The following is a 27,864-nucleotide window of genomic DNA, read 5'->3' as shown; positions in this document are numbered from 1 at the left end:
CTCTCTCTCTCTCTCTCTCTCTCTCTCTCTCTCTCTCTCTCTCTCTCTTATACAGGTAATGATCGCATTTAAGGTTGCTCGTAGTTAAGCTCGCGTGTTAAACGCAACTCGCTCCTTCCGAGGCTACGCTTCTAAAGTTACGACGACTGGGGCTCCGATGTAAAGAGGAGGTAAAGTAGCGCAATTTGGGTGTGTGCCGCTTAATATCTTACATTGGTGAAACTTTGAAGGTAACGACGTGAAAGTAACGAATTTGAAATACGTCTTTTCGTTCTACCTATATATAATGCATACGTACATACGTATATTAACCTTTCACGTCGAATAAACTTTACACAATTGATGTGTATATATGTGTGTGTATCTATATTCACTTTGTAAAATACATTTCTTTTGTTATTCGTGTTAAGTCGTTTATATCTACGTATTATGCAAAAAATAGAACATCTTCATAGCGTCCATCGATCTTGATTTATGGTCGGAAGACAAATGACATCGGATCTACGCGAAGCCTGGGATACTAATTAGTGTAATTCGCTGTTAGATCTTATGCATCCTTGCCTTCTAATCGATGATCACACGCTGGGTTAAACATTTCCTACTATAATTAATAGATAGACGACTAGCCAATGGTCTTAGAAGATAAAATATATAATTAGTTTTGCGGAAGACGAATGAGATCGTACGAAGTATACATATGTACGTAGGTAGATTCGAAATAGAACAGATAAAATCAATTAATCATTTTATTAACGATCAAAATACCAAAGTAAGAGTTATAAATCGTGAAAATAAGGAAGAGTCAAGTTTCTTCAGAATCGAATGGTTAATTTTAATAAGACTGGATAGTTTCTCTCTCTCTCTCTCTCTCTCTCTCTCTCTCTCTCTCTCTCTCTCTCTACCTCTCTATTTCTCTAATGATCTTAGTCTTTTAAGTATAGATACTTGAGAACTCGTGAACTTTCTTCGACAACTCTTCTCTTAATTTTCAAAGTCCAATTCGCGTAATAAAGTCTCGTACGACTTTTGTTAATGTTTATTTCAAGACGAGAATAATAAGTCGATACGTACATGAACTCAATGAGGTTGTGCAACTTGTTTCTCACTTCTTTGAGTTAGTTAAATATCTAGAACATATAGAAATAATATAATTGATTGTATGTACGTAGGAAAGAGAAATGCTTTTCTCTTTTCTCGATTTAATTTGTCGCTGTCGTTTCATAAGAATAAAGAAAAGGAGAAAGAAAGAAAGAGAGAAAGAGACAGAGGGAGAAACTTGCTTTTTTTTTTATTATTTTTTAACGGAGTCCTCTTGAAACTGCAATCGATATTCGATACTTGTTGCTTCGGAACTGATTTCCGGGGAAGTATACGCGATTCGGTGTGACCTTTGTTCCGTCGGTCTTTTTCAATATTTTATATATGTATGTATGAGGATATTCAATGAGAATGCCGTCAAATATCAAATAAAGATTTCATAGTATTCGAAAAAGCAAATGTCTGTCCTTCTATCTCTATCTCTATCTCTATCTCTATTTCTGTCTCCATCTCTATATCTCTGTTACTTTCCAACTTTTATATACGTATATATCTTCCGCATGCTTGATTTTAAAAGTTTATCTTAGCCAAGGAAGATCAACAGAAAGATTTTTCTTACCCTTTTCATTTCCCTACTTCTTCTCATCATCTTCTTCTTCTTTTTTCTCTTTTCTTCTTTTTTTCTTCTTCTTCTTGTTCTCTTTTATTTTTTTTTATACCCGTCAGGCACGTACCAGAGATAATTTATAATTTTCCAAGGGTTAGAAAACTGAAATTACTGAGAGGAAAATCTTCGTAAGGATTAAAAATGGATGGAGACGGGATTACCTGGGATTAAATGGATCTTCGACTTTTACGATTTGCGAATCGGTCCTCGGTTTCTTCTACAATGACGACGACGGTGACGATGACATGGATCATCATTTTAAGATGAAACTCCAAGCTCGAATTATCCATGAAAGAATATCGATCTTGTTGTGTTTCACGAATTTAATGTAATGGATAGAATTATTTATTTTTGTTTCTTTCTCTTAATCCATTCGCGTATTTTATGAATAGTTTGATATTATTAACGAAATAATCATGTGTTTGCAAAAAAAACGAGTTATGCGTTGATACATATGTATGTATATTCCGACAAATTTTCATTAGTAGATATTAAATTATATTCACGATCGTACAATCCGAGTTCTCGTTTACACGTAAATATTCCTATTAAATTTCACGAGAATTACTACGATTTCTTTTTTTACGTATTATAGTAATAGCAGTAGCAGCAGCAGCAGCAGCAACAGCAATACGCTGATGCAAGCTACGTGCGCTTGCACCAAGACGCTCATATTTGATAAAGTAATAATATTCGAAAAAAAAACTTTATTCTGAGGTTTTCTCTCTTTATCTATTCTTTTTTTTTATTTAGTGATTGAATTAAATTTAATTAATTCGAGCGTATCGATTACACATATACAAAGATACATACACATAGACATAGTAAAATTATCGACACTTTGATATTTCTTGGATAATTGAGAGACGTGAGATTTTTTTTTTATTATTTTAAATTATTGTAATGTAGAATGAATGCAATGTAGAATCGCAATCGCTATCGGAGAACTTATTCGAGTATTGTAATGGAAATAGAAATGGACTTCGCTTTTTCGGGTTTTGAAACGAAGGGGTAATTTTAATTTTCTACCTTGGCTGGAATGGAGTGGGATTGACGGGATAGGGGAAGAGGATTAGGGGATATACTCAAAATTAATGATAGAAATTTCTAATTTACGATTTCTGCTTCTTACGAAAGATTTTCTTTCGCGACGATAAAATAAACGATTATTTGCTCGATCAGAGAGACTTGAACCGGTCGTTCGTACGTCCTTGCTATTTACTTTGGAATTCGTCCGTGGATCGATACGTGGATGTTAAAAGGAAGCTGTGTAGTACGAGAAAGAGGGACGGGTGGGACGAAGCGAATAATTTGCATGTTCGTCATTCCGTTTATTCCAATTAGCTTTACGTAGATCCTTCGTAAGGTACTCCTCTGTCTCTGTCTGTCTGTCTATCTCTCTCTCTCTCTCTCTCTCTCTCTCTTTCTCTCTCTCGTTGGTACGCAAATGAACCATTTCGTTAATACCTCTAACGATATGCTTATCCGTTTGATAGCTTTAATAGGAATTTTTATATAGTTTTATAGGAAGAGTTATAAAGAGAAGACGCGTGAGATGATGTCAAGAAGATAGTTATATTACGAGAAAACGTGAATCAAACTATAGTTGTGTTTGGGCGATATACATATACATTTCTCTACTACATAAGTACGTATTTAGCAACAGGGAGCAACAGGGTGTCGGTATATCCAGAAACGTTTCTAGGACATCCGAGAGATTGAATTCAACGTTGGTAATACTAAATGGTTCGTAAAGTTTTATCGTCTAACAGAAAAAATCTTTTTGCGAGTGTACACCTTATCTCATAAATTAATCTTACATCATGAACGTGAGGTAATATTCAACGACGATAGATCGACGAACCACGTTCTTTCGTGTTAATTCGTTCATTAGACCGAGCGTTCTCATTCATTGAAATCTCGTAATTATTCAATTTCGCTTCCTTTGTGCGTAGGGCAAACGAATTCTCTTCGCTTCCTTTGACACGTGTGTCCATGAATATTAAATTTATCTCTGTCCACGATGAGCCGGAAGATAGAGCAAGAGGAAAGGGAGGGAGGAAGGATGGTTGGGTGGGGGATGTATTTTCCAAGAATGTACTTGCAACGAAAACAGTCGCGATTAAATTCACCGTCATAGAGGAAAGCGACGTTGGGCTAATGCTTTACGATTTTTAACAATTTAAAAGACCTTCCAGAAATATAGTAGAAATGTTTTATTTATATATTACGTGTACGTTGGATATTACCTGTGACTTTATAACGTATGGGTCATGCTCGAGGATACAACGTCATTGTAACAATAGATATCGGATAGGTGTTTCCGATCTTGTTCCGTACAATTCAGAGAACGAGATGAACTGATCCTTTCTACAAGAAGTTTCTGCATTTTCAATAGCTTATTCAGATTCAATAACAGTATCGGTGAGTAGTTACATATACTATAATATATGTATATACATTGAAATGTGTTTATTCGAAATCGTCGATTCGTATTCACGCGAGTATCTACATATTATCTAAATTAGTTACCAGATCGATTTAGTACGACTTTTGAAATTCGATTACGTACCTTTCGCCTTGGTGAAACGGGAACGTGACGTCGACTTAAAAATACAGTGTGAAAATCGATACTTTGTATGCAGCAGGCTTATCTCGATTGTCCCTGGTGACTGATAGTCGCTCGACTCGAGGCCTAATAAAAGCGGAACTACGAAATCACGATATTGCGAGGGTACTCTATAACAGAGAAATATATTCTTTCCGTTACTCTATTTTAGATCAATTAATAGCGTTAGAATATATATATATATATATATATATATATATATATATATATATTTGAAAAACGCAATCGATGAACAATCTGTTTCTCTCTTTCTCTCTCTCTCTCTTTTCTCCCTTTTGTTCTCTCTTCGGGAACGTTCCAGGTCGATAATATTTGAGAGAGCCGACGATCCTGACGAATTTCCGCTTCGAGGAAACCATCACTATGGTGTAAACTCAATTAAGCTTGAATTCTAAGTTGGGCTTGCTCGGATACGATTGCCGGATATCCGTTTTGGCCGATGGCGTTGCGATATAATCAAGTTATTCGTCAAAAAAATAATGTTCGTTGTCGGAAATTTGCTTTTGAAAGTTTTTCTGCATATATAAAAGAACAGATATATGTATATGTATATATATACATATATATATATATATATATATATATATACACATATATAGAAAGAGAGAGGTATGGGTATTTTGTCAGTAAATTTGAGTGAAAATTTTTTTTCTCTTTTTCTCTCTTTCTTTCTCTCTCCGTCTGTCTCTATCTAACATGGATGACAATTTAATAGTGTTCTCGTTCTCATGTGAATTAAGTTAGATCGAGGCATCAGTTTGGGAAATAGCTTTTCCAATTAAAGTCCGCGTATGTTTGTATAATGAACTGCCAATCCGTTCTTGAAACTAAGCAGAGATATGTGTGTGTGTATATATATGTATCTATGTATGTATGTACATATATATCTACCTGCGTCTTATTATTTTATACATTGCAGGTACATATTTTTTTCTTTGTTTGTTTCACAATCTGTACTTTCTTTTGTTAAGTTTCTTATTCTTTTGAATAAAGAAATTGTTATTTTCCATTTCGAAGTAGAAAAAGTAGAAGTAGTGAGACAGATAATAAAATATGGCTGATATTGCCAATATACATATGTAGGATATACTCGGTTTGTAAATACGAACAGAAAGAGAAAAATAAATCTGAGAAAAGCGAGTTTTATACTTTTCCAAGTTCCTTCGTCAACGTTCTTTGATATATATCTTTCCATACGTTAAGAGTTTCTTTAACATAGATGAAAAATATCTTTTTATGTAGATATTACGTATATTCCATGGATTTTCTTATCGTAAAATCTCGAAATGCAAGTTACAATCGGCCAACGTTTTTCTAAGAATCATGAAGAGGCGATCCTTTTATAACCTTTCACATTAGATTCACTAGCGTAGAGAGCAAAAGCGAGCAAAAGCAAACGAGAGAAGTAGATAGAAATAGAGAGAGAGAGAGAGAGAGAGAGAGAGAGAGAGAGAGAGAGAGAGAGAGAGAGAGAGAGAGAGAGAGAGAGAGAGAGAAAGAGAGATTGAGAATAATGTATAGTGGTTTTCGTCGTTCGATATTCCTTCTTCGTTTTAGATATGACCGGGAAATGGCTTTTCCGGCTGACGAGGTACGGTACGAACAATATTCTCCGTCAATCTCCTTTGCCAACGATTGCGGAAGGCGTTCGCCTTGTGATGACTCGGAACAATGAGCTGGAACGGTTATTTCGACGGGAACACTCGAATATTCATGGGGAAGTCGAATATTCAGAGAAAAAGAGAACAACGATCTCGTTTATCAAATATTTTGGCTGAGATACGTAGTACTTATTTGTATCGCTCCCAACGATTTATTTCAAGCAGATGAATAATGTTTCGAATTTTTAAGAAACGGGATGATATTTTTCGTCGAAGAAATCTTTCTTTTTTTTTTATTTTAATCTTCTCAATTACTCATATTGTATCATATTAAAAAAAGAGAGAAACAGAAAGAGAGAAAAAAGGGGTTGTATTTATAGGAAAGACAAGGTGGAAGAGACAGAGCGATTTTCTCACCTACTGTCCGGAAATTTCCGGAAGAAACACGTGGCCGAACTATAAATTACGCTGTCAGGAAGTAGGTGCTTCGGTTTAGACGAGAAATCGATTCGTTCATCGGTCATTCGCGAGTGTGTCACTTGTAGATATATAGTACTTTCTCTTATGTTGATTCTCTTTCGAATAAAGGCAAGAAACATACGTGAAAATTTGAATATATCAAAGTGGTATTAGTATCTCGATGAAAAAAAAAAAAAAATATATAATTGTATAATTTTGTATAATTTTGTTTCATTTTAAACATTTCATTTTAATATTATTTGAAAATCGTAAATCGCGTATATCGTTCGATTATATTATACAAAGTCAATTATTTTGTAGTATTTGAAATACGATTTTAAGAGAAGGAATATCGCACGCAGATTCTGAAATACGCTAAGATGGATAGGTAACGTCGTTTGCTGTTTACTGGCTAGCACGTAAAATAGAAATGCTATAGAGACGAACGATCGTTTCATTGATGAACTACTTCGTTCAATTATCGGAAGGTAGGGAAGTAAATGCGAGTCCTTTTTTTCAATAGGTCACAGGTAACTGTCAAGCAAGATGAAACATCGTATTTGCCAAACGAGACTATCCTTGTTTGCTCGATGTATCTAGTCCGTAAAAAACGATTTGATATTTCGATGTTCTTTTTCTACTTACTTCTTCTTCCTCTCCCTTATTCTTTTCTCATTCTTTTTTTTCGCGAATTTAAAAATAAGAGAAATTATTTTTTCTACTTTTGTTTTTTCTTTTTTTTTTTTTAAAGACGTTAACGCGAAACGCAGGTACTTACGAGAGGAATTTTTCATAACTTTCTTCTTCCATTGTTAAGATATTCGACTTGGGAATGATGGACTTTTTTTGTGAGAAAGCAAAAAAAAAAGGAAGCGAATAAAACGTGGATACTTACAAAGGAACTTTCTCCGAGTTTTATCTTTGCACTTTTTGGAATTTATTATATTTACTAGTCTTTTTTTTTCCCTTTTCTTTTTTCTTACCACTTTTTTTTTACTTTCCCGTTATCGCAGACTTTTCCCAAGGATTAGAATTTAGTTCCGATTTAGGCTTTTTGATATATTTTTTTTTCAATATTGAGCTTTGATGATACGCTTCGTGTACATGTACCTACCTGTTGTAAAAATAACAAAAGAATAGTAGTAAAACGAAAAACTTGTATTTTTTCAACAGTGATAAATTGCACTTCGAAATACATGGTAGAAGGTAGGCAGTTTTTGTCTTTTATATATATGAACGAGTATGTGTATCTACGATGAATAAGATCGAGGTGCAAGGTAGAATAAGGTGCGATGATAATTGGGACGAAATAACGCAGTCTCGCGGTGCCTGTAAGCTTCGTTACGCGTTATATTAATTGAGATTTATAGTTCCCGTTACTACGCGTACTTTATGTATATTATATGCATATATATATATAATATATAATATGTATATATATATATACATACACAAGTGGAGGATTAGAATTTATGAAAGTTACTTGTTTTTTTCTACGATAAGATTGAAACGTCGACATAATTTTCATTAACGTCTACGTTGGATATTATCAACGAAATGAAAGATTAACGTTATCGATTATAGTTAAGTACTTACTCTTCGACGATAGTTCCGTGACTTTGGCACGTTATACGCGAAACGATAAAGAATTAACGAGAAAAGTAATTAAGATTTCCATCGAGAAACGACGTCGATCGTACCATGAGTGTATCGCTATGAATCTTCCATGAAAGATATAAAGATAGAGATAGAGATAAAGATAGAGATAGATAAATAGAGAGAAAGAGAGAGAGAGAGAGAGTTACGTCATTTAAATTGGACAAATCTACATATAGTTCGCGACGAGAGAAGAAAGAGAAAGAAGAAAAATAAAGCAGGTGAGGTTATATTTTCTCGTCATAAATGATTCCCCATAGAAAAGCAAGGAAACGTGAGGAAAGTAGTATTCCGAGCACAAAGACTTCTCATAAAATTGTATACAAGCGCTAGCTGAGGGTTCTCCCTCCTTACCTCTACCATTCCCGAGCCCTTCCTTCCTATTCTGAAACACAGTAATAAAAGGGTTTCTCGAAAGCTTTACCGAACGATACGATTCGACTTTGATCGCGAAAATGTCGATTTAATCGTTTCCGTTCGATCCATGAAAGTTTTTCTTTTTTTTCTCTTTCTCTCTTTCTTTGTATCTCTCTTCCTTTTTCTCTCCCTCTCTTTATCTCTGTCTAGCCCAAGAGAAGGATTTTTAAAACGTTTTTAAAGAAAAGCTCGCATGCAAATCCGTTAGATCAAAGGACTTCTAAATGCAATTACAATGGCAGTCGAGAAGAACACGAACCTATTGCAAGGACGTCACCGGTATGTTAGAATCGTGTGGTGTACGACACGCTTTGTCCCAGAGGCCTCTGTAGGTTTATTCGCGGAGAGAGTGTCGGCTGCAGCAGGCGGACAGCAAAATAAACGAACGAGTACTTTAGGATCGTAGACTCGTGAATTTTCATTGTCCATACTCACTCTTAATAAGATCAGGGACTATTTTATAATAAATCTCTATGGATCTATTATTATTATTATTATTATATATTATTAAATTTTATTATTTACCTTAATTAATCAGTCTCAACAATTAACCATTATAAACCAATGGACTGTATATTGAGTAAAAGAAAAAAAGCATTATTCAGATATAATAATAAAATATTGCCAATATGCATTGTATTTAATAGTATATGACCACACATTTCATTATCAATTGAATTATCTTTCGATCCATGTTCATTTAACTCGTCGGGTGTTGCTCGTTCCAATTAACATTTGAAATCTCATTAACAAAAATCACGTAAATAAATTGCATTACGGTATATCATACATATCCGGTTTTTAACTTTATTTTGTTCTTCTCGAAATGGTATATTTGTATTTGATGGAATAATGAGAATTATAATTTTATAACACCCGGTTATGTATCCATTCGCAAGAACTTTTGCAGTATGCAATATTTATTTAATATTGCTGTTTTTACATCGTGACGATAAAATCTTCAAGCCATAAAAAAGATATTTTTATATTATATTGTATCTGTACCAGGGAGTATCTGGTGCAATATTATTGTTATTATTATTATTATCATCATTACCATTATCATCATCATCATTATTATCATTATTATTGTTGTAAGAAAAGAGATTGTTAGGAGAATAGTTTCTCTTGTCTCTCTTACGGCCATCTTCTCGTCCCTTTGTCAAAACTTGTCACTTAAACGATTAGTTAACGGAGAGTTTGAAACCATCAGAGATATGCCGAGATTAAATTGAACTTTGCCATTATAACTTACGTTTCCTAGTGATATGTATCCACGTATGATCGAACTTCAAGATCGTGATAAGGATAATATAAATTAATTGATTGACGATACCAAAAATAAATCTTATTTGTAAAGGAGTTTATAAAATTGTCTTTAACCCTCAGTTAAAGACAGTTGAAGACCCTACGTATTGTTATCTTTCGCATGGCTCTCGAAGGGATTTCCTTCGGATTTATTCTCTCCCTTTCTCTCTCTCCCTTTCTCTCTCTTGATCTTTTCATTGCTTTGTCTAAGGAAAGGCCAGTAGAACTAATTTCACCGTTCGACTCGTTATTAGATTTTCTATGGCAAGTGTACACGAACTAAAGGTGGTCCGGGGCAAAGGAAAGGGTAGAATGGAAAAAGCAACAGGGTAGTATGGGGTTGAAAAGAGAGAAACATGGAGGAAAAATGTCAAGAGTAAGAGTAAGAGAGAGAAATAAAGAGAAACGAGGGACGTTGGGGATTGGTTTTTCCTAACTTACTCACAGTGTTGACCAAGAATAAAAAAAGATAGAGAAGGCTTGAACGCGCGTGAAAGTAAGGAAAAAAGAGTAAGAGAGAGAGAGAGAGAGAGAGAGAGAGAGAGAGAGAGAAAGAGAAAGAGAGAAGAAAATGGAGGAATAAAGAGAACGACAGAAAGAGAGAGAAAGAGTAAGCAAGCTGGGGTTGCCGAGTAACGTAGAGGGCGAGGTAAAAGGTCTCTGGGGTGCCTAGCAACAGGTTGCTATCCTAAAATTTCGACCGGCAGAGAGGCGAAAGGAGGCAATGAGATAGACAGAGATAGATAGATAGATAGATAGATAGATAGATAGATAGAGAGAGAGAGAGAGAGAGAGAGAAGAGAGAGAAGGGTAGACGATGGGAAAGCATTGAGTCGAGTACATAGACTATGTACCTTCTAAACGCCTACATAAACGGTACCAATACGCCCTTGTCGTTCGATTTCTCATTATCCTACCAAAAGCCTTCCCGTATCGAAGTGACCAAAGAGAGAGAGAAGCGACGAACGCACGTCTTCTCTTATCACATGCTCCGACCAATCTTGATGAGAGAAAAGGACAGAGAGAAAGTGATAATGTTCTTTGACGTACTTACCTTATTCTTAATCATGGTAGTTTTACAAAATGAACGAACAGATCGCGCGTATCCCATTAAACAGTGTTCCCTTTACATCTAACGATATAGGCTATTTTCTTTCGATCGATTAACACATCCATCCAAAGTTTAAATTGAATAATTTTCTTTTACATCGAAAACAGACTTTTCTTCTTTCATTCACGAGCAATCTATTTACTTTTACTATTACCTGTTATACCTACTTTTTTCTTCTTTTTCTTGCTTCAATTCCACCATTGTAGTTATGTATTTAACAATCTTTGATTACGAATATTTTAAGACTTCTTTTAATTTTCTACAACTGAGTGTTACTTCAATGTTAGATACTCTATACATGTGTACGCTTGTATATTTTCTTTTTATTTGTATTCTTTTTTATTTATTTTTTATTTTCCATTTTATCCGACTTTATTCATTGTACAACATTTTGCATTGTTATTTCGTATAGAAAGTTCTCCATATTGTTATACTCAGTATATAGAGTAATTATGTATTGTAGTATAAATAATATACTATAACTTTACTTTATATATAAGGTTTTTCGTAAGTATCACCAAAAATTAAATTATACTTAAAGTTAATTTCAATACTTCGTAATTGCATACACATTGTTATATTATACTGTAACTATTTAACAAAATTAAATATCCTTATCGATATAAATCATGTTAAATAAATATGTTAATAAAGAGATTCGAAAGCTTTACTTCTACTTTAGGTAGATTATGTATCGTTTTATTATTTTAACATCGGGTGAATATCTTAATGGTCCATCAGCCTGTATTTCATAGAATTAAATTTCCTACCAATGGGATAGCGTCTCGTACTAGCATTTGTTGCTTCCTCGTTCTACGCACACGTTAAAAAATATATACACATACGTACACACATGCACGTCATATATATATATATATATATATATATATATATACATACATACATACACATATACATTTGTGTGTGTCTCTATGTGTGCACATAGACACACACATATATATATACACACACACATAATCTACTTAACATCATCTAATTCCACATTATATCCGGCTGCGTGAGCGGTGCTCAATTACGCGCGTAATGGATTGTAATTCATTTTGACCGTACCAATGGACGACGGGCCGATAATAATTCGCATATGTGTAAGTAACACGAATGGCGATGGGTGGACCATGTGCAGAAATCATACCAACGAATGAATTTTCTCGATCAGCTACCGCGAATTTGGTTTACGGGATATCAATTGGCGAAGTGAAAATTACCTCTCATCCTCTTCACCAGACACCTTCCCCAACTCGCCCCCCTCTTATCACCCTTACCCCATTACCCCCTTCTCAACGATTAATCTCCTTCCCCTGTCTCCTGTATAAACGTTTAGAACGCTATTTTGTATGCCAGGAACGAGGGACAAGTTGGAAAGGTATCGGTGTTTGTAAAATCGAACGAACTGCCAAAGAGAGAAAGAGATAGATAGAGAGATAGTACTATCTTTCTTCGATTGTAAACGATTGAAAACGATTTTCATTAGTGATTCGACGTTTGAATGGAAAACGGATTGTAATTGAATGTACGACAGATATTTATGTAGTAGTACAAACATATATTTGTAAATACCTGTAATACGTATGCACCTATATGGGTTCTCGTCTATCGTGATACGATTCCTTAATTATCACACATTGTAGTACGATGTCAGACAGGAAGTCCTGTACTCTCTCTCTCTCTCTCTCTCTCTCTCTCTCTCTCTCTCTCTCTCTCTCTCTCTCTCTCTCTCTTTCCCTTCTACAGGTATACACAAACACGCGTGTTAATTGATTAAGCTTACACAAATGTTTACTATCATGCAAGGTATTACTTTGCAAGTGACAATACTTATGTATGGAAAGTTTTCAAGTACTTAAGTATTTATTTTTTATGCAAAGATACGCGTTTATATTAAAAATACTTATATGGAAAACTACATATAGAAACTACGTATAAATAAGTTCGTGAAGTATTGTTTAAAAGCTAGTTAAGGAAATGTTGAATATAGTGTTGCAACGTAAAGGAGAGAAAAGATAAATAAAGGGAAAAAAAAATCGATTAATGAAAGCTCTTCCTCTTATCTTTTCCTTTTTCAATCTCCATGGTATTTGTATCAACAAAAAAGATAATAAAAGAAATTGTATTAAATGTATATATAGTATTTCCCAATGGTTGATATAAATTGATACGTCTTCGTATCAATTTCATCGTCTACAACGGTTTATCGTTTCACGGTTTTAGTTTTAACTCCATTTTAACGAGAAAACGGAACAAAGGATCCTGTAGTCGTTTGCTCCGTGAAGTCCACGGTGAAACTTAATAAGGACAAATAGCAAAGTTGCACTTGTGTGAAGGTATGTGTAATACGTGTGTCCAAGGGAATAAATGGCGAACGCTTTACCGTTACTGCTTTTGGAGAGAAAGGGGTGACCTGGAGAAGGTAGAGAGAAAAAAATACTACAGGATAACAAGCATTCGCATGTTGGAAAAGTAACTAACCGAAGATTTACAACGATCGTTTCTATTTGGATATGTGTGTGTGTATATGTATATATACACATTTACATAGATACATATGTACGAACTTATTCGTTTCCTTTAAATAGCTATTGTCGAGATTTAACGATACTTGGTCTTCACCGAACGTTCTTCAGCCTGGACTTTTCCATCTTTTCTTATCGATCGAAGGAAAAGTCACGGTGGAATTTAGTTCGTTGCTCCCAACGATTACTTAGGTATTCTTTAATAGGTTGCCTTTTACATAACGAGTCTTCGTCGTATCTGACTATAGAACTGACTGATGTAAGTTACTACTTACTTGCCGCTTCGTTGACCAACTTAGATGCGAATACATATGTATATTTTGAATGCTTCGAATAAATGCAAGCAGTCTCTTCTTTTATATTTTTATATCTTTCTTTTCCTTTTTTCATCTTTTATTTTTACATCTTTTCATTCAAGAAGGTTATTTCTTTTATACGTATACATGTGTTTATGCGCGTGTATATATATATATATATATATATATATATGTATGTATGTATGTATTTGTATAGATAAATTTTTCTTTTTTTTCTTCCGTCAATCGCAAGATTTATATTAACTAAATAAACGAAAGTATCGGCCGCTTCATTTCATTTTGGACGTGTTCAGGAAATGAAGGCGGTTTGGCTGATAGAGAAAAAGAAAGAAAAAGGGAAAAGAAAAAAGAAAGGAAGAGAAACGCCAATAGTGATATTTGAAAAATAGAAATGGAACGGTGGCAGAAGTAATTAATAGAATATTACGAGTGCACACATAGATAGACAGATACATATGTATGTAAGGTACGTACATACATATATATCTAACCGATGTTCTTTCTCTCGCCGAATAAACGTATGGTGTCGATAAAATATCGTTTATGCAACGTCGGGCATACTTCTAGAAAATGAAAGCTCTAAAAGAAAGATAAATGATGGGAATGGATATATAATTTTATTTGTATCTCGAAGAAACAGAAAATAAAATGTAAAGAAGAGTTATGAAGGTACTGGAAAAAAGATATTGTTTCATATTATAGAGATGGAGAAATTATTTTCTTATCTTTTCTTTCTTTTTCTTTTTTTGAAAAGGTCAGTGAGCGCGATGGCTAAGGGAGACAGGAGAATAACTTAATCATACGTAATCAATCGTGTCGGAAAATGGTGAAATAGATAAAATATACGAATGTCAGGTCGCGTGACTACTTATCGTTCTCGATACTTTAGCTACTAAGTAAATGAGCTAATCTAATGAAACCGGGACTGTTTTTTGTTTCTTATCAATTTTTCGTTGGCCAACTACTCTCTTTCTTATGTTTTCTTTTTCTTCGAATTTTTTTCGAATTTTCTTCATTTCGACAGATGTAAAAAGTCATCCTGGTATGTCTTTCAGGATGTTGGGAAGCGTCGGAGGCCGGCACGTGTCTACGCGTCGGCGTGGCAGTAGCCCGCAGGTGCGTGGAGGTGCGGGCCTCACTTTTTATGGAGCTGGTGGGCCTAACAATTCAAACGATGTCACTGGAGGAATACCGTCGGACGCTCCGATTTACGCTGCTAGGAGAAGGAGGGCTGTTACCACCAGCGATTACAAGAGTTGTGCCCTCGTACAGACCAGACTCAAATTCGGCGACATTACGTGAGTCTCTGTTATCACTTTCGTCTCTGTTTGCTATTTGGTGAACTATCTCATAAACTTGTCTAAATTTGATCTTTGTTAAGGAGGGGATAAATTATTAAAAACGTCTTCGTCGTAATTAAAATTATTTTATTTATAAACGAATTGACTTACAGATGAAAATCATCTTTTTCGAAAATTTATTATGAAAATTTTTATCAGTACTCTGTGTTCGTATCTTTCTAATAATTACTCTCGAAGAAATTCTAGGAGAAATCTGTTTTATCCTGTCAGTGGTAAAGATGTTTCTTCATCGTGTCGAGAAGGTAGATCGTCGAGTAGTTGGTCGATAACGTCGATAAATTTGTAGAGAGTAACTGGTTCATCTATCGATAAAAGATAAAGTTATTTTTATGATTCCCATGTCGGTAAAAAGTAGATATTGCTATCTTACGTGGGATATTATCGATGCGAATCGATACTTTACCTGAAAACTGTAATATCGACTGTTTTTCAATAAACGGTAACAACTGATAGTAAAGAAAAAACGAGGTACTCAATGGATAACGGGGTCATGTATTACTGTGACGGAATTAAAATCTAATATGTAGCGGGGTGCCTGCACTCCCCGTACGGATACACTCCGAGGCTCTCTTTATACTATCGATTAGTCTTTGATTGTTTGGCCATTAGCTTCTATTTTTAGCGCGCGCTGTCGTTGTCCGTTCTGAACAAACCCAATTAGAATTTTTTCTTCGTTCCTTCCTCCTGCCTCCCTTCTATCGTTCTATCGCCATACATACATTCTCCTATCTCGGGCGCGAAGTCGTATCAGAGTCGGTACTTTTTGATTTTCCGCTTTTCAGCCTCCGGCTTGAATCTGTCGTCGTGAACGTTTCTCATTTATCGTTTTCAGGAAAGAATTCTTCTTTTGCTTTCTCGGGACAAGCCGGACAGTTCGTTAGATATCTTTTCAGTAACAATCCAGCAGCCTGAATTTGGTCCGCGTTCTCTTTGCGAAGAGAACGAAGATTTTCAAACTTTCGTCTCTTTCCCTCTTTATTTATTTCTCTCTCTCTCTCTCTCTCTCTTTCTCTATCTATTTTCTCTTTCTTTCCAAATGAATGGGAAACAGTCATAGTTGTATTTATATCTAAATTAAAGAAGTTTAACCACTTTGAGGATTTCATATCCATAAACATATTACCAATGTATATGAGAAACTTATAGAACCGATTGTAATTGTAAAAGAAGACAGATTTATGAATACCTTCGAATTAAATAAAATATTAACAGAATATCAGATAGGTTTTCATAACTCGTACTAATTCTCGACATGTTCGTTACGGGGTTAATCTTTTAGCGCGTTTTTATTAAATGACAAGGACAGACACAGTTATCTCCGGAATTCTTCGTGGCAGCACCTAAAGTTAGGAATCGATAAAGGGAATCAACATTACGTGTAACTAGGTTCGTATAGTTCTCGCGAAGCAACTATTTTAGCCAAGGTTCTCGACCTTTGTCGACGACGACAACGACAACGACAACGACAATGACAACGACAACGAGGACTAGTAGTATACCATTATGCTTTCTCGATCGTCTATTTCTTCTCGCCTGTCTGCTTTCGTACGGTCTTCGTAGTGTATTCGAGGAACGAACGATATCTCGATCGGTACGTTGGCATAGCCAACGAATGAATCGATGTCTGACCGTGCGCGTTGTTTTACTACTGCCGACGTGTCACCCTTTCCCTATATACATATGTGTACATACATGCATACAGTCATACACATACATACATATATATATATATATATATATGGATAGGTATATAGAGCCACACACATTCACATATACTCACTATCACGGTACTAATTGTAAGTGCCCGCAAATATTTCCCGAGATACCTTTCCCATTCGTCAGATCGAATATCCTGAAAATCACCTCCGGTGAATACCATCGGCGAAGGAAATAGGACGTAAAATCGACGTACATCGTGAAAATGATCGAATCTCTTTTGAATGGGCAACGATTTTAGATCGTTGAAAATCGTTTTTCGATTTCTCACGCGAGAACGGATATCCGTGTATGTACCTACTCTTATACGTTTAGACAATGCTACCCATGGAGAACTATCATCCTGGCTGATAGACGTACGTATTCAGGCACGGCCATTAAATTAACCGGCATTCGTATATCATTACACTGGGTAGCGTAAGTAATGGGATCAAATCGATGCATTTTAAAACGATGAAAGCATGTTTTAACAAGGGAGAAAAAAGAGAGAAAGAAAAGAAAAGAGAGACAGAGAAATTGTTGTCCCTTTTTTCGTCCACACGTCGAAGATTTGGGCAGATTGAAAGTGACCCTAACGAATAAAAAAAAAGGAAGACAACGGGAGAGAGAGAGAGAAAGAGATAGACAATTTTCTTCGGAACCGATTTTGATACGAAGTGTCCAAACTCCCTCCCTTTCTCTCTCTCTCTCTCTCTCTCTCTCTTTTACTCTATCCTAGAGGCATCCTCTCTGTATTTCTCTCTCTCTCTCATTCTCTCTTTCTCTTTCTCTTTCATTCTCTCGGTCTCTCTGTGGTGAATCGAGCCAGAGAGTCAGCGTCGTGGAGTCGAGTCGACTCGGTTGTGTGTTTCAGGCTGGCTGCCGGCTGCCGCCGTGAATCAATACCCGCATTGCGCGTGCCACCTCTCCTTCTCTCTCTCCCTCACTCTCTCTATCTCTCTCTCTCTATCTATCTATCTTTCTCTCTCTATCTCTCTCTCTCTCCATTGCTCTCTGCGCCCTCCTCCACGTGCTCTCCTTCGCCCTCTCTCACTTTGCCTGCCTTGCTTTCGTGCACCCATCGTACGTCTTTCTCACTCTACCCCTTCCTTTTCCTTCCTTTTCCATTCTTTCTAACTCTTCTCTACTATCTCTTTCTTTCTGTTTTTCTATTTTTCTTTCTATCTATTTTTTTTTACTATTTTTTTTAGATTAGTTTCTCCCGATCTTGTTCTTCTCCTTCTTCTTCTTCCTTCTTCTTCTTCTTCTTCTTCTTCTTCTTCTTCTTCTCCCTTTTCATTCTTTTCCCGTATCCCTTCACTTATTTCTCTTGTATCCCATCGTTTTTCATCGATAGAAAAGCAGAAAGAATAGGAATTGGAAGAACGGCAGGAGTAAGAGGTGAAAGAGAAAGGGAAGGTTAAGATCAAAGAGAAAGTGACGAGCATGATGCGTATGGACAACATCCTGGCGCCAGTTCTAAGTGATAGGAGACGTTTTAGCTCGGACATCTCTAGAGCGATTAGGATAGACACTGCGGATAACCACTCTACTTCACGTTTTTTCTTTTTCTCGTTCTTTTCTTGTCTCCTTGAGTTTCACTTTTTTTTCTTTTTTTCTTTTTTATTTTCTTTTTCGTTTTTTTTTCTTTTTTCTTAAGCTTGATCGATAGTTCAGTAAAAAATTGTATTATAAATACAATGAAAACAACGTTAAAAGAAGTAGAGAAATTATCTGGGAGAGCTCTGTTAGGTATGTAATATTATAGGGGGAGTCAAATCTGTAGGGGAGTCTCAAATTAATGTTGAATAAACATCGTGTGACAGGGGGTGAGACCGCAGAAAGGCCACGTACGTAAAAGCCGACCCACGTCTCTCTCTCTCCCTCCCTCCCTCTCTCTCTCTCTCTCTCTCTCTCTCTCTTTTTCGTGCATCATCGAACGAACCTTTCCACGAATTTAATAAATTCATTATTATTTCCCGCATATTATTCCTAATAGGAACGATTGAATGGGTCCGTGATATTTGGAAAATTAATGTTCATTTTTCATCGATCGATAGATCGTGGTTTCTCGCTTTTAATATATTATACATATATATCTATATATTTGCATTGGTATATATATTATATATAGTTAGTAGTATTAATTAATATATATTATATGTTATATATATATATTTTTTGGATCGAAAGGAAGTTATTACGAGAGGTTGACCTTTGAGTAAAAGTCTCCCGAAAAGATCATGCTCCGAAATAGCTCACGGTGCAGGGCACGTGGAGAGGAAGCTTTTCTTCCTTTTGGCGTTTCTCGTTCGCTCGTTTCTTAACGAGATATAGATATATATGATGTATTTATATATACATACGCGTATATATATATATATATATATATATATATATATATATATGTACATATTATTTTGCACTTTCGAGGATTACCTAGAGAAGAACATATGTTTTCTTGAATACACGCTCAAGGAAGACGTTGAAAGTCGTTTCTCTTGAAAAAGAGAGAAGAGAAAAAAGAGAACGTTTGTTGCCTAGGTAGACATGAAATTTTCAATACAATCTCCAAACTTCTCTCGTCAGATTATGACTTCGATATAACTTTAGATGCATCTTGTTTGCCGCGAGGTCGTTAAACCTTTAGCAACAACTTTTTCTCTGCTTTTTTCTCTTTTTATTTTTTCTCTTATTTCATCTTAACGCATTGTTGAACGGTCACAAGTGTACTCGTGTTTGCACGTGCATTCAACTTATGTAATTAGTAAAGTATAGTATATATTTACAAGTACATAAGTCGTCATTGTAGTATCGCTTATTGCGCTCGATATGTTTCATGGTTAATTATGATATTAGAAATTTTTCAGAATTTTTAATATTTTAATAAAGATTTTTATAAAATTATGATTATTATATTCTGCGAAACGGATAATTTTGTTTTCTTTTTCATATGATAACCGGCCTGCAGCAATGTGTTAATATTATGAAATATTACTTTTCCGGTTGGTTACATTTACAATAAGCTGACGATGAAAAGGGTTTTAATTCGGTTAGAAAAAGTTTTCGGTTAAAAAAAGAAAAAGGGAAAGAAATTTAAAATCCACGAACGCGAAACTCCACGTATCTAAATTCTACTCGACGGAATATCGTCATCGAAACTATCTTGTAAGGAGGAGCCTTCCGTGATTAGAGGAGTAACTCTCGGACGATGAGGGAAACGTAAGAGGCATCGCGAGTGCCTCGTCAGACGGGATTTGGAATTAGTGTCTCGAAAAGAATATGTCTGTAAAATCGTGTCTGGCTGTCATCCGAAAAGGGATTCGTTTCTGAACGATAGATTAATCTTCCTAACAATTATTATAAAATAGCTGAGAATAATATATATATATATATATATATATATATAAATTTCTTTACCTTTTTTTATCTTTCGAACGATCGATTCTTTTCTTTAAAATATAAAATCATTTTTAATTCGATCATGACCGATAGAAAAAATTAAGGAGAGAGAGAGAGAGAGAGAGAAGGGAAAGTAAAAGAGATCGCACGTCGTGGAAACCTTATTGTTCTATCCGCAGTATAAGGAGACATAAATCCATTTGGCTCGGCATAGCAGCTGCGATGTACAGTTACGGTGAACCTTACATTAGAAGACCAATAGATGACGAAGCTAGCCCGAGATTCAGATGACTTGACTTATGAAGCCCCGTCCGTGCCTTCGGTACAACGTACCTGAAACTCTTTTCCTTCTCGTAACCGACCGTCCGAGCAATGAAGTCGTTTTAAGCGCGGATCAAATTGTCCCGTTTACTCGGTTTTAACCTCGGCTCGAAAGGTCGCTTCTTTTGTATCTTTCTCTCCCTCCCTCCCTCTCTCTCTCTCTCTCTCTCTCTCTCCATCTTCTTTTTTCCTTGGCACCGTTATATTATTAATTAGGGGATTTTTTACGAACTTACGGAAGCGATGAAAAAGAATTTTCATATAAACGATCGACGCGTGTCATCGAGAAATTATTTTTAAACGTTATCTGTCCCTTTTTCCTAAAGAAAGATAAACAAAGAGAGAGAACCAACCAAAAGAGAAAAGAACCAACAAGGACGAGACGTAGGCGGACGACTTGCGCGGTCTTCAAGAAAGAGGCCGATGAAACTCAAAAATACGCGCGAAAAGTATTTTATTTCTATGGGGGTCTCCTTTTGATCGTCGGAGCGTCCTTCGACAGGAACAAAATCCCTTTCTATTTACACAGTAGACTTGACGTGGTAGACACAGGTGTCTCTGAGGGAGGACAAAAAAATAGAAAAAAAAATAATGAAAAAAAAACCACGCTATACGCTTGGTGTGCGAGATCGGTCTATCTTGGTAGTATCGAACTATTCTCGTTATTGGTCTCGTTGACGATTTTAAACGATGTCATCGTCGTCATCGTCGTCGTCGTCGTCGTCGTCGTCGTCGTCGTCGTCGTCGTCGTTGCCATGTATATTCTAGTAGTGACTGGACAACGATGAGATGACTATGATGTGATACCTGTTCAATCGGTCGTGTCGTAGGTAAGAGTATCGGTTAATCTTGATTGGCCGACGTCTTTGTGACGTCACAAGCACCCTTTGATAGTCCGATCGAATGATCGAATTAAAATTCTCGCCACCCCTTTTTACCCAAACGGTGTCCTCTACTTTCCTTCTTTACCCTATTTCTCTCCCTCTGTCACTCTTCTCTCTTTCTCTCTTTCTCTCTCGAAGGATCGACGCGTGTGCGAGCAATCGAGAAATGACGGAAACTCGAGGCCAACGACGTTCACGTTATTGTCATCAACGTCGACGTTAAATTTAAATCGAGCTTCACTCCGAAACACACGATATTTCTCTCGGTCCCTCTCCCTCTCCTTCTCTCTCTCTCTCTTTCTCTTTCTCTTTGCAGGTTTTAAGCGAAAAGACCCGCAAAGACCGGACGATGTCTTCAGAGGATTCTCTCGTGAGCTCGGGGTGATACTCGTGACGTCACGGACGTGACTAAAATACTTTATCGACTTAGGGGAGAGAGAGAGAAAGAGAGGAAATAACTCGTTGCAAAAATGTTTATCGATGATGTTCGTTCACTCGATCTCTCTCTCTCTCTCTCTCTCTCTCTCCTCTCTCTCTTTCTATTTTTTTCGATTTTCGCTGAATTCGCAAAATTTCGTTCGTTTCGTATGAATCGAGATGTTTAATAAACTCTCAACGCTTTTCGTTTGAGTCAATAGAAACGAGCATAACGGTAAAGAAGTTCCTCTCTTTCTGCCTCTCCTAGTCTCTCTCTCTATTTCTATCTCTCTTGTTAGGTTTGTTCTCTCATATGCAATTATGAATGCTGAATGGTACATAGGTGCTGGTTTCGATAAACTCGCGAGGACCTCGCTAAAGGACCTTGATAGTCCTTTTCGATCCTATTGCGAAGCAAAAGCGAATTCATTTATCTCATTTGTGTATCCTATATGTCTTTTCCCCTTCTCTCTCTCTCTCTTTCTTTCTCATCCTAGGAAACGAGAACAACGTGATCAAAACAAAGATGTTCTATAGAAGGTGCAGCAGACAACAACTACGAAGGTCTGCATGCAGTTCGTAGGCATATGTATTTAGGCACACATATATACACATACGCGTATGTATGACTCTATGTGTGTAGAGATTGCATACGTGCATTGTGTGCAGCCTATCTCTTCTTTCTTTTCTTTTTCTTTTTTCTTTTTTCTTTTTCTTTCGCTCGAAGCATAATACGTGTCGGTACAGAGGCGTAGGAACGTTTACGGAGCAAACGAAAGGAGGAATTTCGACGTACTCATAATTCTAAATTCTTCTTCATCTGACAGAAGAAGGTTTTTGCGCGAACGATTTTTAAGGGCGAACGACCCTCCATCCATGGAAAGGATCTACGTAATACTTGTTATAGAAAATTTCGTCTGAACATTTATTTGAAAATGGAAAGTTTACTCGTTTGACGATCCCTTTCTTTTTTATTTTTCTTTTCTCTTTTCCTATTTCAATATTAACGATCATTTGTATTTTCATTAATATTAACAAACGATCGCATTTATATTTGTATTCATGGCCGTAGTCCGCATGCATTATTCTTATAGTCTTGTTTATAAATGTCTCTTCAGATTTCATCTACCATTGTGAAACGATGATTAACGATACAATACACGAAATTCGCGATCTGAAATCGATCTCGAAGACAACGAGACACGAGTCTAAGCGCTTGTCGGCGGATATGTTAGGAGGAAAAGGAGGAGGAGGAGGAGGAGGAGGAGGAGGAGGAAAAGGAGGAGGTTAGTGATGTCGCGAAGAGTAGAGAGAGATGGGAGGTAAGTGAAGAGGGTGTAGGCAATCCAGGAGAGTTCGACGTTCCATATTCTCTCGAAGCTCTGTTAGCACGAGTCCAACATCACCCCTTTACCCACCCATTTCTCTCTAGAGCTCGAGCTGGCATACGATATTCCATTTCACCCTCTCTCTCTCTCTATATATATATATATAATATATATACATACATACATATATGTATATGTATATGTATGTATATCTCTCTCTCTCTCCCTTTCCTTTTGTCCCTTTGGTACCCTCCAACTACAGGTTCACGATACCATCATGGAATGAAGGTCTATCCAACACGAACACGAGGAAGATTCTAAACGTGGCGCAGATCATTGCATATATTGTCTCCAACGGAAGCACGCGCGGGAACGCGGGCGCGTGCGCACACTCACCGGAAATAGCTAAGCCCGAATTCCTATGGACAATACGATAGAGACGCGGTGACGAAAGGGCGCAAAAGGAAAGTGTAATCAAGAAGAACTCGAAGGGGATTCTTCGAGAGCTCATTGTCATCCTTTTCTTTCTCTTTCTCTCTTTCTTTTTCTCTTTCTTTCTCTGGTCTCTTCCATTAGAAAAATACGACGATTCCTTTCTTGACGGTCTTGGATAAGAGGACTCGTTTCAGACGAGAGAATGAAAGAGTTAGGTTGATTTTATATATCCTCCATCTCTTTCTCCTCCTCCTACCTCTATATTTTTTCGACCGACTTTACTTCCATAGAATAATTCGCCCAAAGTAGACACGTTAAAGGCCGACACGTTGGCTTTTCATTTTCTAAAAGAGCCACGTCAAATAACGATTACTAACGCAATGCGCTTGTCATTCTCTCTCTTTCTCATCTTCTCGTCTGCTGTAACTTTTGTCGTAGGAGAAAGTGTAAAAGAGTGACAAGAAATTTGCGAGATGGAAGGAAAAGAGGAAGTGTATGAATCGTTGAGATTATTTTAATATCTTCTCTTTCTCTTTCTCTTTATATATATGTGCATCTCTGGAAGAAACGACCATGTATGTATTGCATTCGATGTATATTTGCGTCTCAAAAATCATGACGCGTATCTCGAAGTTTATTGGAGCGCGTATCGTTACTCGCGTAATCGCGAATTATAACCATCCCCGTAAGCCTCTGAGATAATAAATTGAAAATTTATTCAATCTCGGAGTTTCATCGAGTTGAGTCGAAATCGAAGCCGAATGATATCAACGCGCGAAGAAACGTGCGGAATTAAGGCGTGTTAACAATTATTTAATTTTGAGGACGTTGATCCCTGAATGTGAAAAGAAAAAGTTAGATGAGAGAGAAAAGGAAGGACGAGGAGGAGGAGGAGGAAGGAAAGGGACGGGGTGGTAATGAGAGATGGGTGGTCGAGGAAAAAAGTGTTAGGTAAAAAAGAATAGAGCTTAATGCATGCTCGCTTGTAGCGGATCTTTCTTCTAACATCCTCGAGTTGACACTATCTAAGTGCACGCGATACACTCGTCGTCGATCGATTTTTCTATTTCTCTCTCTCTCTCTCTCTCTCTCTCTCTCTGTCTCTCTCTCTCTCTTTCTCGGTCGTGAAAATAACTGCGAATTCGCGTCGTAGTCGCAGCGAACAGAGAAGGAAGGGTGGAAGGTACGGGGGTAGAGGGAACGAGGGAGAAAAAAGAACATGCTTTTTTCTTTTTCACCCTGAAACACTCTCCCTCTCCTCTTTTCAACCACTGCTACCGTCGTCGTCGCCGTCATCGTCGTTGCCGTTGTCGTTGTCCTGCACGAAAAAGCGCATAGACCGCGGTAATTAAGATAATTGGGGCAATAATTTCTGACGAGGAGCGACGTCACGTGATACCTATGCTGATAACTCTAATAATAGTCCAACAACGTGCACCGCCTTCCAGTTTATTTCTGCGGTCTGCCGGAGTTTACTTTAGCGCGACTATCGTTCATGACTTCTGCGTGAATGAACGTTGAAGAAGAGAAAGAGAGAGAGAGAGAAAGAGAAAGGATCGATCGTATTTCAGTCATCCCTCTTCTAAAAGTATTCCTTTTTTTTTTTACCTAAAGATATCGATAACGTACTTTGATAAAGCTCATCCTTCGCAGAAACTCGTCATCTATTTTAAAGTAAACCCGTTTAGATTGCGTCGGAACGTTAATGAGGCACGTCTCAATCTTAAAGAGAGAAAGAAAGTGAGCTATTTTCCAAGAGAGAAAGAGAGAGAGAGAGAGAGAGAGAGAGAGAGAGAAAAGGAGGGTGAGTGAGTGAGTGGATATTGAGTTATGGGGAATTCGAATTCGACACCACCGAGGGTGGAAAGTTTCTCGGGAAACGACCATTAGTAATCGATACTTTCGTAAATAATGAATATTATAGATGGGAATAGCTTCATTAATTTGTCGTTGGCTTCACATCGAATTATCGATCTATCCTCGAACATCCTCTTCGTTGACATTCGCTTGAAGTAATCAGATATTTCGATCGTAGAGGCTAGATCCTCGATGATAATCGCAAAATAGATCTTTCTCTATCGGTGACTTTTTCTATTAACTCGACGATGTTTTTACGATCTTCAATTATCTTGATCAATCTTTCTACTCGTTAGTTTCTCTCTATTCGATGGACAATACATTAACGATCTCTCTCGATCGCACGTGACTCCTGTCGATACTACGAAAGTAAATCTTTTCGTATTTTCTATTTTCTCTATTAAAAGAACAAAAATAAAGAGAGAGAGAGAGAGAGAGAGAGAGAAAGAGAGAGAGAAGAGACCACAGGAGGTCGACCTCAATTCGAACCGACGACAAAGCTACATGGGGATTTGTAGGTTATGGGGTGGGTCGTAAGCACGGGGGTTCCTGGCAAGGGCCGTGGCTGGTCGTGCGAGTAGCTGTGAAAGCTCGTTGGAGGGAGACAGGGGTTGAATCTGGGTCGCCCTGCGCCGCGTGCGCCTCGAAAAGTCGGTCAAGTTTTCTGCACCTGCAGGTCGCCGATACCGGGTCATCTTCCTCCTTGACTTCCTAGCAATTTTTTCGATTCTCCCCATTCTTATCGTTTCTCTCGCGCTTGTTTTTTTTTTCTTTTTCTCTTTTTTTCTTCTCTTTTTTTCCTCTCGGCGATGAATATCCGACTTTAAAAGAGAGAAAAAAAAAGAAAACAGAAAAAAGAGAAAGGAAAAGGAAAAAGAAAGAGAAAAAGTTCTTTTTTATTTCTTTCTCTCCCTGACTTTTCTCTTTTTCCCTTTTGTTTTTGTTTTTTAACTTTTTGCTCGTTTCTTTTATTTTTTTTTGTTTTAGCTTATCTTTCTCATCGATCGATAACAGAACGATATTTAGAATCAACCTTTCGATTTGTCGTTCGACTCAACAGTGATCGGATTTAAACGTCGCACGTTGGTAATCACAAACGGGAACGCTTCGAGTCTGCTTCCAGCGACGGACGGAAAATAGATCGATGGACGTAAATAAGCGACAGTCTCTTGATTTTCCCGTGATATCAGGTGGAACGATATCATCGATCGTCGACCGTGCGTCTGACGTCACGTGCGACGAAAGCGTGTAAATCGGTCGAACGATCATATTCGATGTCGCCGGTAGTATCCTCTTCTCTCTCTTTTTCTCTTTTTTTTTTACATACGAGTATTCCGTTGGATTTTCCAATGAGATAGGAGCGCGCACCTTACAAATAAACAATGTATGGGTTCTACATATCTACACGTTGCGTGTTTTTATATTTTATTGCGATTTCTCGACACAGTAGTAATAGTGGATAGGTATGCATGTACGTATATACCGTTCGAGTTAAAATATTTCGTACTGTTTGCTCCATTTCTTTTCTTTCTTTTTTCTTTCCTCCCTCCTTTTTATTTTTTCACATCTAATTCCATATTTGCTTTGATTATTCGAAGAAATTATTATCGTTCGTTGTTTCTTTTTTTTTTCTTTCCTTCTTTGCTCCTTTTAATACTTGTTTGCTCGAAAAGCTTTTACAAGATTCAATTCAATAAAATCTATTTCTTCCTTTTCTATCTTACTCGATTATACAGAATAATTGCTAAGGTCTCAGACATCGTGGCATCGCGATATCGAAAAACAACGTTCGTTCTTCGCAATACATATAATCCGAAGTGATCTTTCTCTCTCTCTCTCCCTCTACTTCTCTCTCTCTCTCTCTCTCTCTCTCTCTCTCTCCTTCACCCTCCCTCTCTCTTTCTCTCCCTTCAGAGCGACCAGAATAGAGAGCCAATAAACGTGCGAGACGTCGAGCACGACCCGAAACGTAACGTCGACATAGGTACATACGAACTCCCGAGCCCATTCGCAACGATTCAATCCAACGAACGGAACTTGAAATTATGTAGGATCTTTTTTATTTTCTCTTCTCGTAATGATAGGATACCCTCTTTACATCTTTTTGATGTTTTTGTTGTTTGTTTTAATTTTTCTGTCCTTTCTTTTGTCATTTCCTTGTTACGTAGATACTTACGCATGTACGCGTTTACGTAACTATTATATCAAAGCAAAAGTTTCGAACGTCTAATCTAGCAGTTTCATAAATTTCAAATGGAAGGAAGAGTTTGCGGGCACGTCGATGTCAGCGTCACGTGGGAAATCGACGCTCTGGTATAACTCGAACTCACTATGAGAGTCGTTTTAACATTGGGTAAATGTACTTACGTTTCAATTAAACGATATGGAAATTAATTCCACTGTAGATGTAGACATGGATGCGGGTCGAAT

General features: G+C 36.9%; 1 protein-coding gene and 1 long non-coding RNA gene across 35 annotated transcripts in view; one reads left to right on the top strand and one right to left on the bottom strand.

The window, feature by feature from the left end:
* Positions 1–27,864, top strand: part of LOC122629615 (voltage-dependent calcium channel type A subunit alpha-1) — a 105,558-nt gene that overhangs the window by 10,591 nt on the left and 67,103 nt on the right. For all 34 annotated transcript variants that reach the window (XM_043813210.1, XM_043813214.1, XM_043813226.1 and 31 more), the window contains exon 2: positions 14,790–15,032. In XM_043813210.1, coding sequence (XP_043669145.1) covers positions 14,791–15,032 — 242 coding nt within the window. In that variant the 5' untranslated portion in view covers position 14,790. The remainder of the gene's footprint in view (positions 1–14,789; positions 15,033–27,864) is intronic.
* The window catches only part of LOC122629632, a 14,766-nt gene continuing 2,991 nt past the window's right edge, over positions 16,090–27,864 (bottom strand). The window contains exon 2 of the long non-coding RNA XR_006327318.1: positions 16,090–16,435. This is a non-coding gene — a long non-coding RNA (uncharacterized LOC122629632). The remainder of the gene's footprint in view (positions 16,436–27,864) is intronic.

This window comes from Vespula pensylvanica, chromosome 5 (assembly GCF_014466175.1).
Source record: "Vespula pensylvanica isolate Volc-1 chromosome 5, ASM1446617v1, whole genome shotgun sequence".
NCBI lineage: Eukaryota > Metazoa > Arthropoda > Insecta > Hymenoptera > Vespidae > Vespula > Vespula pensylvanica.
The sequence above is the reverse complement of the archived record's forward strand: the minus strand, read 5'-3'. Positions and strand labels throughout refer to the sequence as shown.